At 45.8% G+C, this 16,424-nt stretch overlaps 1 protein-coding gene across 1 annotated transcript in view; it reads right to left on the bottom strand.

Moving 5' to 3' along the window:
• LOC103906147 (rho GTPase-activating protein 20) overlaps positions 1-15,961 on the bottom strand; it is a 33,387-nt gene extending 17,426 nt beyond the window's left edge. Inside the window, exons 1-2 of the mRNA XM_009287986.2 lie at positions 15,907-15,961; positions 1,340-1,422 (exon numbers count right to left, since the gene is read on the bottom strand). Of these exons, the coding sequence (XP_009286261.1) occupies positions 1,340-1,419 (80 nt within the window). The 5' untranslated portion in view covers positions 1,420-1,422; positions 15,907-15,961. The remainder of the gene's footprint in view (positions 1-1,339; positions 1,423-15,906) is intronic.
• Between the last annotated feature and the right edge of the window lie 463 nt (positions 15,962-16,424).

Here is a 16,424-nt window from a genome sequence, read left to right on the forward strand (position 1 = left end):
GCTGGGCTTCTTCCCCCCCAAAGCCCCTAAGATATATTTTTTTTTTTTTTAAAAATACACACACACACACGTATATATGTATACATATGTACACACATAAATACATATATTTAAGGAAAATCTCTTATTCCTTCAGGAGGTATGGCCTCCCAGCGTCAAGACAGTGTGTGTGTGTGTGTGTGTGTGTGTGAGACGATGATGAGTGACCTGGTCACTGCATCTCAGGAAAAGAGTCCCCTGGACTTTGTGTCTGTGAGCTGGGGCTCATTGCTCCCACCTGGCAGGAGCACACTGGCCTCCCTGCACTGGCTACGCTACTGGGCAAAAGGGAGGCAGTGTGGGCTTCCAGCTGACAGCAAATTTCGGGAGAAAACTCCAGGCTGACAACTCAGGAAAGTAGGTCTTCTCCTTACCCGGAGACTGAGTGTGACAGCACAGGGTCACAATATGCCACATGCAAGCTCTGAACAGGCCCATACCTTCAAGTCTGCTGAGTCAATTGGCAGACGGGCGTCAGGGCACATGAGAGAAAAGCCAGGAGAGCTGTCAGGAAGAGATGGAAGCTCTGCTACTCAGTCCAGCTTGGACTGTATAGAGCATTTCATGCCCTGATGGCAGGGAATGGCTCTGCAAGGGATGGAGGAAGGTTGCTCTACCAGCCAGTCCCAGCTCTGCTCTCTGGACCTTGCTGGTGAGGTCTGCACTGCCAGCACTGTCAATATCCCTCCGAGCTGAATGACACAAGTGTCAGAGCTCGTTTATCCCAGCCAGGTCAACAGGGAAACCACACTACAGGAACTTACATGCTGTTTCTCGTACCTGATTTTACTTGGGTGTCTCTGCACAATATTGTCCAGGTGTATTTATATTTGGATATAACAGGCATCAAATATCTAGACCTAATATCATCTGCATTGAAAATAACCAGTTAGCCTTGCATGGTGGGTTGACCTGAGCTGGCTGCCAGACCCGCACCAGCCGCTCTCTCACTCCCTCCCAACAGGACAGGGGGAGAAAATAAGATGGGGAAAAAAGAGGAATTCATGCACTATTTCCCATCGGCAGGCAGATGTCCAGCCTCTGCCTGGGAAGCAGGGCCTCAGCACATGTAGTGGTTACTTGGGAAGACAAATGCCATAATGTGAATTTCCCCCCATCCTCCTCCTTTCCCTCAGCTTTTATTGCTGACCATGATGCCATTCCAGTAAAAAAGAAACTCTTCCATATCTATCCACAAACAAATTGCCCTTGACACCATTAAATGAATTTGAAAACCAGTTCAATTTCAGTCTGTATAGGCAGAAAGGTGGAAAAAGGAGTCAGAAAGTATTTCCTCTACCTGGAATGGTACTTTGACTTGCTGAGAGCTTTAGTAATGGCAGAAGGGGTAGATCGTCTTCTCTGGACTATGGGCTTCATCTTCTGCAAGATAAAAAGACATTCCAGTTAGCCTGGCCACCTTGAAAGCAGATCTGCTCATTGCACTCCACAAGTTCTCTTTTTAACTAGTTAACACTCATGAAATCTCAGCACTGAGAGCCATGATCTGTGCTTTCAGACACCTTCCTCCCCTTCCTTATTATTAAAACACTTGTCAGCTCTTACATTCATGTGGGACACTTAAAACTTTCCTAACTTGAAATGCTTCCAGTTTTCACAGCCAAAATTCAAAGTAATGACACGAAATTAAGCAGAGAAAAAAAACCACAGGCTGAAGGTCAGGAAAAACTTCCTACCACTCATGCCATGGAATAATTTGTTAAGGAAAGGTAGAGAAATCCAATTTAAAACTGAACTGGACAAAGCTATGAACAGCATATAATACTGTAGGGAGCCATATTTTTTGGGCTGAAGGAATGGATAAGGTTACTTAGTAGATTTTTCTCTATCTTCATTTTCCATGATTTACAGATTCAGCAAATAGACTGTTATTAGGCCGCCCTACAGGTAGTGTAACCTCAAGACACTTGTATCTTTTTTAACAGCCACCAAGTCTTGTATAACACAGAAATGAGGTGACTGTAATGGCGAGACTTGTGAGTTAGACATGATAACCATCCAAGCCAACACATACATACGAAGGTCACAGGTCTCCTTTTATTTGCTAAATGAATTTTGTGCTGGAGAAAAATGACAGATTTTAGCCTGGGAGAGAAATCCTTACATCAATGGCTCTTGCTTAGTAAGTATGGGAAAATCTGTCCCATGGCTCATTTCAGCATTTGCCTGTATTAGAGCTTTAAGTACCAGGAAGTTTAGAGTATGCTGAGAATTATTGATCTTTTGACTTCTGAATGTATCAAAATATGGAATATCCTAAGAATAAAAGAAACCAGGATTGCTGCCTGAGGAGAGGTCCTACGGAGAAAGTGTGTTCCTTTTATTAACTGTATACTTTTCAAACTCTGTGCTGAATGCAGAAATATTTGTTGCATGTGAGCTCATTAGTCCCATCTCTGAGTACACGACACTATTACAGCTCAGTACCTTATAACCACATTACCATGACATTCTTATGATGTTAGAGGAAGGTATTATGCTCATTTCACTGATGGAAAGGCCAAGAACAAAGTGATTGCAGTGAATTTGGGTGCCTGGTGTTCAACACATTGGACCTGATTTTTCTGAGCAGACAGAAAGGTTGGCTGAGGGGGTTGGGTTGAAGCACTGTTCCTGCTCACTCTCACTGGAGCTATAGGGGCTCAGCATGGCTATAAGTCTGTCTCCAGGGATTTATGTGAGGAATCCCAAAAATTAAGAACAGGGCATTAGTGGCCACTTCAAAAGTTGGTGGAACTGATTTACCACACTTCAGAACGGAAATCTATGGCAGAGGCCGGCGTGGAGTCCAGCTGCCAGGGAAGGTGCGCTCTTCCTCATGTCCCATTTTGTTTACAATACACCTTTTGACTTCTGCGACAAAAGACTAGGGAATTCTACAGGCAAGAGCTTTCTACAACACAGACTCCTGATTCATTGCCTGATCAGGTCCACCAGAGCCCTCCAAAGCACAGACAACCTCGTGAAAAAGAGTGTATGATCACGTGACAAAGTTGGAGTGGGACTGCAAGTGCAATTTAATAAAGCAATTTCCTAACGTATGAATACTCAGCTTTGCAACATCAGCAGTGCTCTCCAAGTAGATTCTTTGTGTATGTGTATATATGTAGACAGTGACGGATGGCAATTTCTCCCTCATTCCCTGATATGATCTTTGCCAAGCAAAGATCTGTCTTCGGAAGTTTCACAGAGAGAACTAAATAAAAATAACATCGGCTCAAAAATGTTTGTTTTAAAAAAAAGAGAGTCCCTACTGAAACAGAACATCTGGCTTTCAGCGGTACCTTAATAGGATAAAGTGTTCCTACAAAACATAGTACAGTAAAGCATCAGTCATGCAATATCTTAGGGTAGGAAGAAAGGATGGGTGCGGTTGCCTGGTGGAAAACCCCAGCAGGCTGTCAGCTGCAAAGGTCACTTGAATAAATACAGCAGGCACGCAGGGAGATCGGATGCATCTTTGTGCCAGGGGCATTGTAGTAACATCTTGAATAGCATTGTAATAAAACCTTGCACGTAATAGTATCTTCTGTGCTGAAGAATCCTATGGCACATAATAACCTTACTGTAGGTAAAGCAATCACTTTGGCCACCCCAAAACTAGTCTCCTCTGAAGTACAACATGGTAAGGAGTACCAGTGACATACATGATGTGAGTGTAGTGTAGAAGGACATTTTACTCAGAATAAATTTCAAGGGAGATATCAGAAAGTCAAGTACTGGTGGATTTCTTCTCCTGACCATTAGAAATGGTTTCAGGTTGTATCTGAATGGTGGCAGCAATGCCTTCCAAGAAGCCTTGTCTTTGCCCGCTCACTGCACTTCTCCAGAGGAGTCTGAGGACCTGTTCACTAGCACCACTTCCAGCAGGCACTGGACTACCCATGGAAGTCTCACAAAGACAGAACTTTGGGTTTCCAGTGAAATGCTGTGACTACAAGACACAAGGTATTCCCCATACTTGCTATCTCCAAATAAAATGCTGAGATCATCAGTTGCCCAGAGGTCTAGTTGCCTGATTCCAAACAGACTCCAGGCAAACCAGAAAATTGCTTTCCAAGCCCTCAGCCAAAGTCTCTTCAACCCTAGCCAGTCACGTATCCTTGGCAGGACATCATTGAGATGATGGCAACAAGATCACGAGTGGTATCTTACTGAGGGAATGGGACACAACTAATTGGTGTAATTTCACGGTTAACATACTTGATTTGCATATTTAATAGAGGAATAATAAATTGTTCTGCCTTTGGTTTCAGTAGCCATGCAAGGTAAAACAGTTACTCATGTCCTCCTTCCCTGCTTGGGAGAACCTAGCTGTGTACTCCATTTTAAACAATTTTGGTTTGCATGGGCTAGCCCATGTAAATGATGTTTCCTTAAGAGGCTGCTGGACAAGGACAGTCTCCCAACACCTTGAGTGTTCTTCCAGTGCCATGTAAAATGTACTCTGAATTCTGCATGTTTTTAAGGTCTACAGTTTTATGGTTTTCTTGCAAAAAAACTTCCCATCTCACTACACAGAAGAAACACCACAAGGCCTCTGTCTCCTGCCCAACGGCTGCGCTTGAGCACAGCTGGCAGTGCTTGGAGCGGGCGGCTGGTGGTCCACAGTCTGGGGCTCGCCTGGGTGCCAGCAGCATCATGCAGCCTTTCCCCACAAGCACGGCTTTCGGATGAAGGGGGGGACTTTGCTGTGCCTCTCCATGTTAGAGCCAAGGAGTGCTTTTGCTGCACTGTTCACATTAACCAGGCACTAGAATCAGAGAGCTGCCAAAGGGACATGGCATAATCTCTGTGCTGTTTTGATGCCATGGAAACAGATACTCATTTACCCAACATACTCTGAAAGTGCCTGAACACTTGCAACACCCTGGACCATGTTTGTGCATTACTCATCTCAGAGCTGCCAATTTTAGCTGTGTATTTCTTGGCACTGGGGAGATTGTGAGTCTAATGCCCCTCATTCCAAACCCATGTAAGGCCTACACTATCGGCTCAGCTGGCCAGCATGAGCGGGCTTTTTTTCCCCCCATTGACCTCTGTGCTTGAATGTTATTCTTCAGATAGTTAAGGTGGGATGGAGCTGAAAAATAATGACACCTGCTCAGTACAGGGTGTATTTTCCTTCTGTCAATAGTTGGTCAAAGCTTGCAATGTCTGTGGCACTGGAATGCTGCTATTTGGTTTAGTTCACATTCAGAAATGAAAACAAAATTTTTTTAATAGTGCAATTTTTCTGCAAAACATAAATTGAACTATTTGTTTCAGAAACATTGATACACTGTGTCTTCAAAAACACTGTGTGCTTTCTTTGACCCTAGCATCTGCTGCAAGCTGACAAGACTCGTGCACTCTGCTAGCAGCGGTGGGAAGCTGCCTGGTCAGACTCATTTCTGTCGGTCAGTGCAAAGCAGCAGGGAAACACGTCTGTCACTCTCAAGCTGCTGATGCTACGAAAGACTGTAGGTTATGATGGCGTGGACCAGAGACCCTGATGCTTCCAGACCAAATGTGGGAGGCAGACGCAGCCAAGGAGCTGGCTGGCTTAGCCACCTGCAAGGTCAGGGCTGCCTGGATGCAGGACCACCTGCACAGTAAGATGTGACAGATCTACTGGACTTTGAATTTCTGGGTTAATCCATATGATAGGGCTGCTGCAAAGCTGCAGGCCCTGGGGCTGGGTGGGTAAGCTGGCATGAGTTGAGGACATTTCCAGTGGAAACTTGGCTGGCAGGAAGCTTTAAGATCCTGTGTGGCAGGAAGAGTTCCTTCAGAGCCCTCCCTTCATTTTACTGGAAGGCTCTTCCAAAGCAGTGTGTTTTGACAAAATGTTTGTTTTCAATTAATCTGCATTTTCCAGAGGAAAAAAATACACTACAAGAAGGCTCCTGGGTAGCTCTGCTTTGGCCATTAGGTATGTCATCACTGAAAGAGAGAGAAAAGACAGTCTGAAAACAAGTCGCAGTGTAGAAATAGTAGGATGAAGCTCTGCAGAGCATCTGCCAAGAAATGGGGCTAGCTAGCATGTTTAAAACTAGCCTAGTACGTCCATACCATCCTGCAGTCTGTAGTGGAAATGTCCTTCATGAGGACTGAACACACAGCAAGAAAGATCAGTCAGTTAGCCTGTCTCCACGCCATACGCTCTCTGCTGAGGCAGGGATGATAGCCATTCCCTCCCTTCTCTTTTGACAAGGGGAGAATTGTGCACTGATTTTATTAATGTTGTCCCTTGCTAGATAGAGATGGACATCATCTAAAAATTAAGACGTGACTCCAGATCTGAGACATTCACCCATCAGTGTCTAATGTGTTGTGAAGGAAAAGTCCAGCTGCCCCAATGAGCTCTGAATTTAGCTTGAGCATTTCCCCTTCTGTTCCCTCCTATGTGGTTGTTTAACGAGCCCCTGCACCGACTCTGTTGCCATCACAAGCAGGATTTAAAGAGGTTTGAAGCTGCATTTTATTACAAACCATCATATGGAAATGAGATCAACTTCACGCTTCAGACCTGACACTGGACTGGCTTCCCTGTACCCAGGGGGGGTTAAAAGCAGTAAGATCAAATATAGGGAGAGGGCTAATTTAGGTCTACCCCTATTCTCAGCATACTAATGTTTCACCATGAGTTCTTTGCATGCTACTGAATGGAGCGACCCTATCAACATGTCATCAGTATGGCTGCAGGCACACAGCTCACACTTCCAAGGGAAATTTGCTTCTCCCAATGCTCTTAGCTGCCACGTTCTGTTACTCTTTTATGCAGAACATTTGGCTGTCAGTGTCATTCTCCCCAAGTTAGACAAACAGTCCACTTTCTAGCTGTGAAGATGGAAAGGGTATCATATACCCTTTAAAAAAAAAAAACAACAAACAAAAAAATCCAAACTTATAAATGTGGACCCTGAGTCAATTCCATGCTGACATTCAGATCAGTTAGGGAGGCTTATGTTGCTAAAGGCACAGTCAGAGAGAGTAAAACATGGGTCACAATGTCTTTGATTATTTGGAGCATCACAGATTGTTCAGAGCCAATAACACCAATATTATTCTCATTCTTGGATGGATCTTGTGAAACAATCTCTTCCTACGAATACTCTCATCACAGTATCAGTATGCTGTGTCAGAGCAGATAGCTGATCACTGCTATTAATCAACTGAATCCAGTAAAGGCACATTTTTCAGTGGTCTACTGGAACAGAGCAAAAGTTACCATATAAATGTAGCACATGGGTATTTAGGTCTGAGGCACCATTCAAAGAAATACTTAAGAATCTAGTTAAGAGTACAGAAACAATTAACTGATCACTTGGGCTTGGATCCATCCACGTGAAAACAACCGCTGCTGCTCTTCCATCCAATAATGAGTTTATGTTAGCAGCAGCATTCCTACAGAAGTATCTTAATGAGATATTGTAAGGTGCTTCTGCCTCCTGCTGTTACATCTCTTGTTTATGTGAGCGCAGGATGCTCTTACAAAGTGCCCGTATAAGACTGCAGTTGCGTTTCTAGTTAGAAAACCCAAATAGAGAGAGACAAAGAAAGAGAAGGGGAAATTGTTCACTGCATAAAAGGAAATCAGGCATTAGGTTACATGAACTGGAAACAACTGGGCTTGCCCTTTTATGCTGATTTGCACTTAAAATGAGTTTTGGGGAAAAGTGCACTTGCACAGCTGCTGTCATCTTCTCCCCTTGTTCCCAGACTTCATCTGCCACTCAAGAAACTGTACAAACTTGAATGCGGCCCCATGACCAGGAGCAGTTTTAGCAGAGGCTCCAAAAGCTGCTGTCTTGCAGTCATTCCCCTTTGCCCCCGAATGGGGAAATCCATTGCAGGGCACTCAGTGTCACCTTACTGGGAGGCAGCCTCAGCCATGCGTACCTGCCCTGCATCTCATCCAGATGTGCTGTGCCACTCTCTGCCAGCCTGATCTTGGGTGATACTGGCTTGAAAAGCTACACTCCTTTCTACATCATGCCACCAGCTCCTTGGAATGTGACTTGTTTTCTTCTCAGCCTTGATTCCCTGCGCAGCTTGCCACCCAGAATAAGATAAAAAACTCTCCAGTTCTCCTCCAAGTGTCCTTTAAAAGGTGAGTGTTTGGAGTTCTAGGACCAAGACAAAAGCCTGGGCTGTGACTTGGTTCCCGCACTGGTTTCCCCATCTTTGCCCAGTTCCCAGCCAGGGGAAGATGCTATATATAGCAGAGATCTGTTGTCATGACAGTGCTCATGATTAGGCAGTTAGCCAGCTTCCTTCCAGCTTGCTGCCAGGCAGACAGGCCAGCATGACCTGATGGGGAGAAGGGAGAAGGCTCCAAAATGGAGTGGGCCCTCTAAAAAACATTCTCTGTATGAACCAGCTCCCGAGACAAGCAGCTGCTTCCTGCACGACCCCCAGCCCGAGACCTCCCCTGCCACCCAGCACCAAGGTAACCCCACCAACAGTCCCAGGGGAACCTGGTCTTGAGTGGTGGGCTGCAAACACCCCCCCGCTCTGATGCTCGCAGTGAGGAAGGTCCCAGGGGCATGCCTGGAGGGAAGGGGAGATGGGAGGACAGGGGGCTGCCACAAACCTTGCTAAGTAGCCCCAGGACTGAGCAGAGACCAGCAAAGACAACCAGATCCTCAACTGGTGTAAATCAACATTGATCCACTATAGTCAGTAGCTTTACACTCATGTAATGTAGGGAAAGAGCCAGGCCAAGGTCACTGAACTCTCAGGGGAAGTTTTACATACTGCTTGTATAGCAACATAATGAATCGAGCCAGGATTGTAGCATGAAATTACATATACAATGAATTATTTTAGTATAAGAGCCTTGAGTCTCTACTACTAGAGTAATAGGAATAATTAACCTTGGTGGAGCACTAGTTTGAAAGGTTTGCTAAGTAACAGAGCTGTTCAAGCATTAGATGTCTTTAGAAGACATCCAGAAATCATGCTATGCCTAAAAATTTAATCTCTAGAAGTGTAGTGCCTATTGACTTTAGAAAACAGGAATGATGTGAGCAGATGCACTAGTAGTGCCTGCGGCATGTGCTGAGGGAGCGAGTCTGCAGATGTAGACAGAGTGAGACACTCAGGAGATGAAAACCTTCTTGAAAGGATTGATTAGAGGAAGGGGGAGCAGGTTTCCTAAGGCGTCTCCCACGTCTGTCTTGCGCTTAGTTTCCCCCAAAGTCAGAGTGCATAAGAAGACCATGAGTATAAGCACTGCTGTGGCTGGCTTTGCCAGAAGGCACATGAAATCTCAGGGTGGAGGGCTGAACATGTTGCTTTTCCTGTGCAATTCAGAATATTTCCTGTAACAACTTCACCACTAGTTAACTGTTTGAGATGGAACTGTTAAATGGGTCATTACCTGGCTAGCTGGAGTCTCTGCCTTGGTCTGCAAGGCAGCAGACCCAAGCCTTCCCCCTCAGCTCGAGTCTGGACTTGGGCTGCCCAAGGAGCTGGATCCAGCTTTCGAAGGTACCCCTTGCAGCGCTGATCTGGGACTGAGCAGCAGGACAAACACTGCTCACTGCTGAGGTCTGGCTGATCCTCTCCCCCATCACCCCAGGCCCAAGAGGCACAAGCCACCACTTGCACACCAGTTCCTCCCGGCTGCTGAAGCTCTAGCAGCATTCAGTGGGCGTCTGGGCTGCTGCCAGCCACTCACAGCGATTCTGCTCTGGGTCCCCTTGTCTCAGCTTGAACAGAAATGGGGGCAGCAGGACCGGAGCTGCCTAGAGAGGTAGACAGAGCCCCCCCCTGCCCCGAGGGGCCACAAACGTACCCCCAGCGGACAGAGCCTCCTCCCTGGGGCCATCTGCTCCTCTCCCCCAAGAGCTGGCCCATCCCTCTACTTCTCACCCTGTTTTTTCCCCAGTGGGGATGGTCTGAGGCCAGCTCAGACAGTGCTGCAGCACGGTGGTTTTGCACTGTTTTAACCCTGGAATTACGCCTTTCCCAGGCTGGGCTGTGAGCTCTGTTATCTGTGGATTTACCTGTGGATTATCTGCTGTTGAGGAGGGTGTTGGCATCACCCTTCCCTGCAGCGGGGCTAAGAGGTGTCACAGCTGGCTGCCTTTACAAAACCTACAGGAACATCCCCAGCCTCTGATACCTCTCTCCCACCATCGGGGTGCAATCCACCAACAAGATCAGACATTACTGGTGGTGGCAGGGTACAACCACCTCCCAGTCCTTACGGTGACAGCAAGTGCCTCATTCTGAGAGGAAGCCAGACCAAAAAGTATAATTTTCCCCATTTTGATGCCTGGCCTGCTGCACCTCCAGGAGTGTTAGCCACAGCCGCAGCTGCTCCATGCTCTGTCTCTGAGCAGAGTCAGGCTCTGTAGGCAAACTTCACACCTCTGTCAGATATTCCACCCCAAGACACCAGATGAGCCTTTTCCCGCTATGCAGAATAGGCAGGAGAAGATGAAGCAGGCTGCGGCGTCCAGCTCACGGCGCTCATCCACCAGGTGTGCCCCCAGGTTTCTCATCCCAGGGACAGTAATGTTTTTGGCAGCTGTAGGAGCAGCTCCACACATTGTGCTGCGACGCCACCCCATTCCCAGCTCCCAAACAGCTGCCACGCGAGCATCCCTGTGGTACACGAGGCCTTCGTGGCTGCTCTAGAGACATTTCAGGGCAGGCGAATAAGGGAAGAGAAGCAAACCCTACATGTCTAGAGGAATGCCCACCGCTGTATGTGCCCACAAGCAGGTGGCCAACTGAGGAGCTCTGTCGGGACCATGATTAGCTCCCAGTGCTGCCAGAGGACTGACACAACCTGTTTCTGAGATAGTGGTAGCCTTAGCAAAGTGACTTTCTGCTTTTCCCTCTATATAACTATTGTGCTTCACCACAACATTTTTCAGCTGATGGGCTCTAAAACAGATTACAGTCTTTATTCAACTAAGCCCTTCCTTACTCTTATCCCATACAGCCCTACTTCAGCTTCGAAGTGACTGCTTGGAGAGTGGAAAAACTGAGGCTCAGATGTAGACTTAAGTAACATGCCCACAGTGATGCAGAAAAGTAGTGGCAGAGCTAGGCTTGGAAGCTAGGTGTCCCTTCTCCTCAAATCATAATTCCCCTGGAGTCATTATTGCGACATTTTCATTGTGAAAACAAGACAGACACAGTTCTTGCCCTGGGAGCTTATCCCGAAGCACAGACCAACAACATCTGTGAGCAGACAGAATTAGAGCAGATCAAATCTCATGGAATATTGTCAGGAATTCCTGTTACCTGAACATTTGCCATCATCTACCTGTCCAAAGAAACAGGTCCTTTCGTTACTATTGGGGCTACAAGAAGCTTTTCCACAACACGGATGACTCACCCCACCTAATAAGGAGCAGTATTAACTGTTCATGCAGCCCAATTAACACTACGCTAACTGTCCTATGCCTCCTGCCACCCTGAGACTCTGGCAGTCCATTCTGTTTTCTGGCTAATGCAACCCTATTCTGATCCATCCAATCTCCTTTTTCCATATTGCTTCATGTTAGGTAAGGACATGTGTGTCTGTCCATTTATATTTTAATAGTTTGCACTACTTCACCTTGCATAGGGTGAAAATTCAGTGTCCAGAAGAGAGGGAAAAAAGTGCAGCTGTTTTACGAGCTCTTTGGGGTGAATTTTGCCAGCACAGGCATATCGTAAAGCATTAACACTTCCTTGCAAATGCTAGGGAGAATCTTTTTCAATTCCTTAAGATCCATAATTAGCCTACTTAATCAGAGGAGGAAGTGTAAAACAACGTTGGGTGGCCACAGCCCAGTATTTTATTTGTGGATGCGAGTCCCTTCAGAGAGACAGGGCAGGGTTTAATGTGAACTCAGAGGTAAGGGTGTAAATATTTATCTGAGCTGTTTTACGCAAGTTCATCTTCCTGTGTTGTTTCACTAATTGCTTCCCTCTCCCCTACTGCTAAATGGCGGCTCCAACCAAACTCAAATATTTCTTAAAATATGCAGAGCCTGATGGCAGTAAATCAGTTTGCAAGGACACACTTTGAAATGTTTCCTTTTCCTTCCAAGAAATGGAGCCCTGCTGGTTTATTTTAAAATGTCCCATATAAGGGGGACTGGGAGAAACTCGGCTTCCAAAGGCCGAGTGGGTTTTCCACTTGGAGGTGGCTGGGGATTAGTTTGACTCGCACTAATCTGTTCCATGCCACTTTTTTTTCCCTGCTCCCATGGATAACTTGTGCCTGCAGGGCCTGCGTTCCTCGGGAGTCTGGAACAACACCGACAGTGGATGGCAATGAGAGAGGATGTCCTGCAAAGCACGGAGGGGACTGCTGTCTCACGGAGCACCAGAGGTCTTACTGACTGAAGAGGGTCTTTCTGAAAAGCTGATGTAATGGTCCATGTTCTTAAATGACACTGGGCTGGACACCAAATCAGGACACTTGGAATTTGTCAAGGCTTGGGCCTGTGTTTCTGGCTACTGAACACAGCCTTGCCTGCATGGCACTCCCCTCCACCAGGAGTATGCATGCCTGGGGATGAGTACCAGCATTTGGTCTGATACAGCACTGCCCAGGGTCCTAAAACAAAGTGAAACTCTCAACTGTCACTCAAACTGCAGGACACGTACCTAAAAAGGGGCCCAAAAGCTTTAAGCAGGAAGACAAGGCCACAGCTCCCATTCATCAGCTGTGCCTCTGTAGACACTTGGGTGCCCAACTGGAGCTCTGTGCTTCCTCACTGCGGCACCCAGTTCTGGACAGAGAGGTGAAAACTGATGAATACAAGAATAAAAAATTTTCTGCTGTTTCCAAGCCTCAGTCCACTGATACAGTGTTGGTGGACAGAATCTGAAAATTATGGGCAACTGCTGCTGAAAACTTCCATGGGTGGTCTTTTCTCTGCAAATCTGAAGGTTCAGCAGGAGGGTGTGTGTCTATGTATTCTGGGACAACAAGAAAAGCACTGCAAGAAAAACTGCCAGTAAGGATGACCATTAGCCATCACCTTCAACAGGATCAGGCTCTGAACTTCTGAAGGGTGCACTCGGACAAAGTCTTTTTTGCATTGATACCAATCTGAAAAACTTTGAGTAACACAAATGCAAGTCTCTTCTCTGTAGCCAACACAGCACAGCAAATTGCTAATTGATGGAAACTGAAGAGATCAATAAATATTGATGTCGATTTAGAAATACTTCTGTACTTCGTGCTTCTGGCCAGGTGAGGAACTAACAGCTGCTAGAGGAAGCACTTCCCCCTTCTAGTACTAGCATAGGAGGCCAAAAGCGGTGGGAAAAGTAAAACTTTGTTTTGTAAAATTTCTTCACCTGTTCTTGGAGGTCCTGACTGTTTGGTTGCAATTCTGATGTCCAGGGCTGAGTAAATTTGAAATATTTGCTGACAATGGATTAGACCAAACAGCTGCCGCCTGTTGGGATTTTCCTGCAATGCTTATTCCCATGGTGAAAACCCACTGCAACAGATTCCCCCTATATGTTTTGTTAGAACTTTATAGTGGGACTCTTTCCTCGTCCCTTTCCTTCCCTTGAACCAATGCTGAACGCTACCCCAGGAACCTCTCACGAGGAATTCTTCCCTCTATAGCTCTAAAGAAAACCTCTACACAGCTCTACACATATATATGGTCTCTAGCATCAAGCTGTGGCATGCTCTAATTATAAGTATAGCATCAAACAATTATGGGGTGACTACTGATAAGACTCATGGGAAATCAGTGGGGGCACACTTTTATAGACCCCTTTAAACCATTTAATTCAGGCTGGTACTTTGGGGTAGAAGTTTCTGTTGTAAAGTTGGATGTATATATAACATTGGAAGGGAACTTGCTGGACTTCACAGTATAAAAATTCATCACTGAGGCCGAAGTAAATTAAGAACCGTGCTCTTTCTTTAAAAATGCAAATAAATAGAGTTCACTGAATTGAGCTTTGGCAAAACGAAAAACTTGCAGAGCAGCCAAACCTGAGGAACAGAAGAATGTAACACATTCCTTCATGTCTTTAAAATAACCCCCTTCTCTTTCCCTCTCTTGGTTCAAAACTCCTCCTCCTGCCATATTAAAAATTGAAAACTCATAGACAGCTGGGTCTGCCCAGCTACAGAATTACTTCAGCCTTTCCGAAGCAGGGCCTCTGAGCTTGAGTATGCTGGTCCAGCCCCTGCTAGGGCCCAGATTAACTACCAGTGCATTCTTAGGGATAGACGCAGGCTTGTTTCTGAGCCAGCTTCCCCCAGCTCTAATGCAAACATGTGCATGAACTGTGCTCCCCAAGAAAGGTCCCAAGTTCCCACCTTACAAATTATCTTGTTGCAAGCATACGGTCAGTGGGTGACCCCATCCTCTCCACCAGGTAACTGCCAGCAGCCTTTGGTGCCTGTGAGTTTAAGTACCTAGTGCATGTTGCAAGTCTGGTGTTTCTCATCTATTTACAATGATTAAATCATTTTATTTGCAGCTTGGCCATGGAAAAGACCTTGAAAAGAGGCAGCTCTGTGCATCTGGATTTCATTAGAGCTGAACATTAATCCCTTTATGCCTTATAAGCACCCTGTTAGCATTATACAGACTTGGGGTTGTTAAATGGAATTCTCAGAGCTGGCTGGCTGAAAAATGGGTTAATCAACAGCACCTCTGCTAGCACACACACCATGAAAGGCATTTTCCTCTTTCTGTTGCTTGCTCATCTACCTGTCAGCGTCAGAACAGGTAACACACTTATTAGTAACATTCACTGTCCAACTCCTCCTCAAAACTCATGATATAGGTTTGTACTGAATTGTAGGATTTAATCCCACAGAATTCTGCAGTTGATGGAAATGAAAAATAGGCATCCCAGCCTCAAATGAGGATCCAAACATCATGAATTTCAGTGGAGCTGCAAGTCTAAAGTTAGACAAGCTAGGCAAATAAAAGTAGACTTTGGCTTGAACAATTGCCCTTTTTTGCCAGTTTTTGGAGTTGCAGGAAGATATGAAAGGTTGAACTGTGACAGAGGCCAAGAAAGAGACATTGCTGAGCAGCTGGGCAAAGGTCAAGAATGGAAAGGCACGTAGGAGCAGCATTATGTGAGCTGAGCTCATGTGAAAAAGAAGGTGTGAAGGAGGGGCCTGAAAACACAGCCTGAAGAGATGCCAGTGGACTGAGAAAGGGGAGAAGCTAATCATGGAGGATGAAGAACTCAGAGATCAAACAACCTGGAGGCCAGAGGATAGTTTGCCAAGTGAGGCCAACAAAGAAATATGCACATTCTTACAGTAAAAAGCTCTTGCTATGAACCAATGCAAGTCAAGTTGTGTGGCCTTAAAGAACGCGTCCCAGTTGTTGATGGCATGAGAGGTGGAAAAAGATAAGCAGTGGAATCAAACTATTCACATTAAGTTCCTTATACGAGGCTGTTAGAATTATTCCATAGGAGCAACTGCTGCAAGCTACTGCAGAAACCCATAGATGAGCCAAGGAGAAGAAATGATTAAGGCAGAAAATGTCTTGTCCCACTGAAGTCAATGATAAAATGCCAGTGCTTTGCAGAGGCTAGGATTTATAAAAGTGGGTACAGCATCTCCAGTTAATCAGACAAAGGCTAGATAGCATAATGACTGAGGCTGAATAGTAGCCTCTTCATTTGCTTTCCCTATGCAAGCACATGTGCACATACACACGCACACACACACACACACATGCACAAAGCTCTTTGGCTGATAAATTTCCCAATAAACGCAGCAGGCAACTTCAAAACCAAACCAAAACAAGCCTTTCAATAGGAATTATGAAAAATAAGTTTTAAATCACAAAAACATCCTGTTTTGCTTCAGTTTCTCTCTCACATGCCACAAGCTGGGCTCCACCCTACCTGTTTTCAGAGGGGCTAACTATGGGCGCCAGGTTTTGGAAACTTTCACGTCCTTATCTGTCCTGCCATTTGCTCTCAGGGACACATGAGGAGGGCAGCACTGTGGAGACAAGAAAAGAGGGGTTGATCCCCTGCGCCCATGCACACCCATCCCTGTGCCGGTCCTTTTTCCCATAGCTCTAAGATCCCTCAGGAGAAAATGCCGAGAAGTGGAAGATGAACAGACGTGGGTTTTATTGTTTTTGTTGTTTGTTTTTTAAATCACAGTGACTGCCACAGTCCCAACCTCTGGCTGAAATGGAGAAGGTGGTGTTAAGCAGACTTGCTATTTGCTCTACTAGGCTTAAGTACTCATACTGATGACACTTTCACAGACAAGTCAAATATAATATCCTGAGGAGATGCCAGGTCCCTAACCAGAAGCACACAGAGAGGCGGGGAGCTGGCAAGGCAGATGTGTACCATACTTTAGTACCACCTCTAGGTGACCTCTGCACATCAGCTTCCAGCCAGAGGAT

The sequence above is a fragment of the Aptenodytes forsteri genome, unplaced genomic scaffold (genome assembly GCF_000699145.1).
Source record: "Aptenodytes forsteri isolate BGI_AS27 unplaced genomic scaffold, ASM69914v1 Scaffold72, whole genome shotgun sequence".
Classification (NCBI taxonomy): domain Eukaryota; kingdom Metazoa; phylum Chordata; class Aves; order Sphenisciformes; family Spheniscidae; genus Aptenodytes; species Aptenodytes forsteri.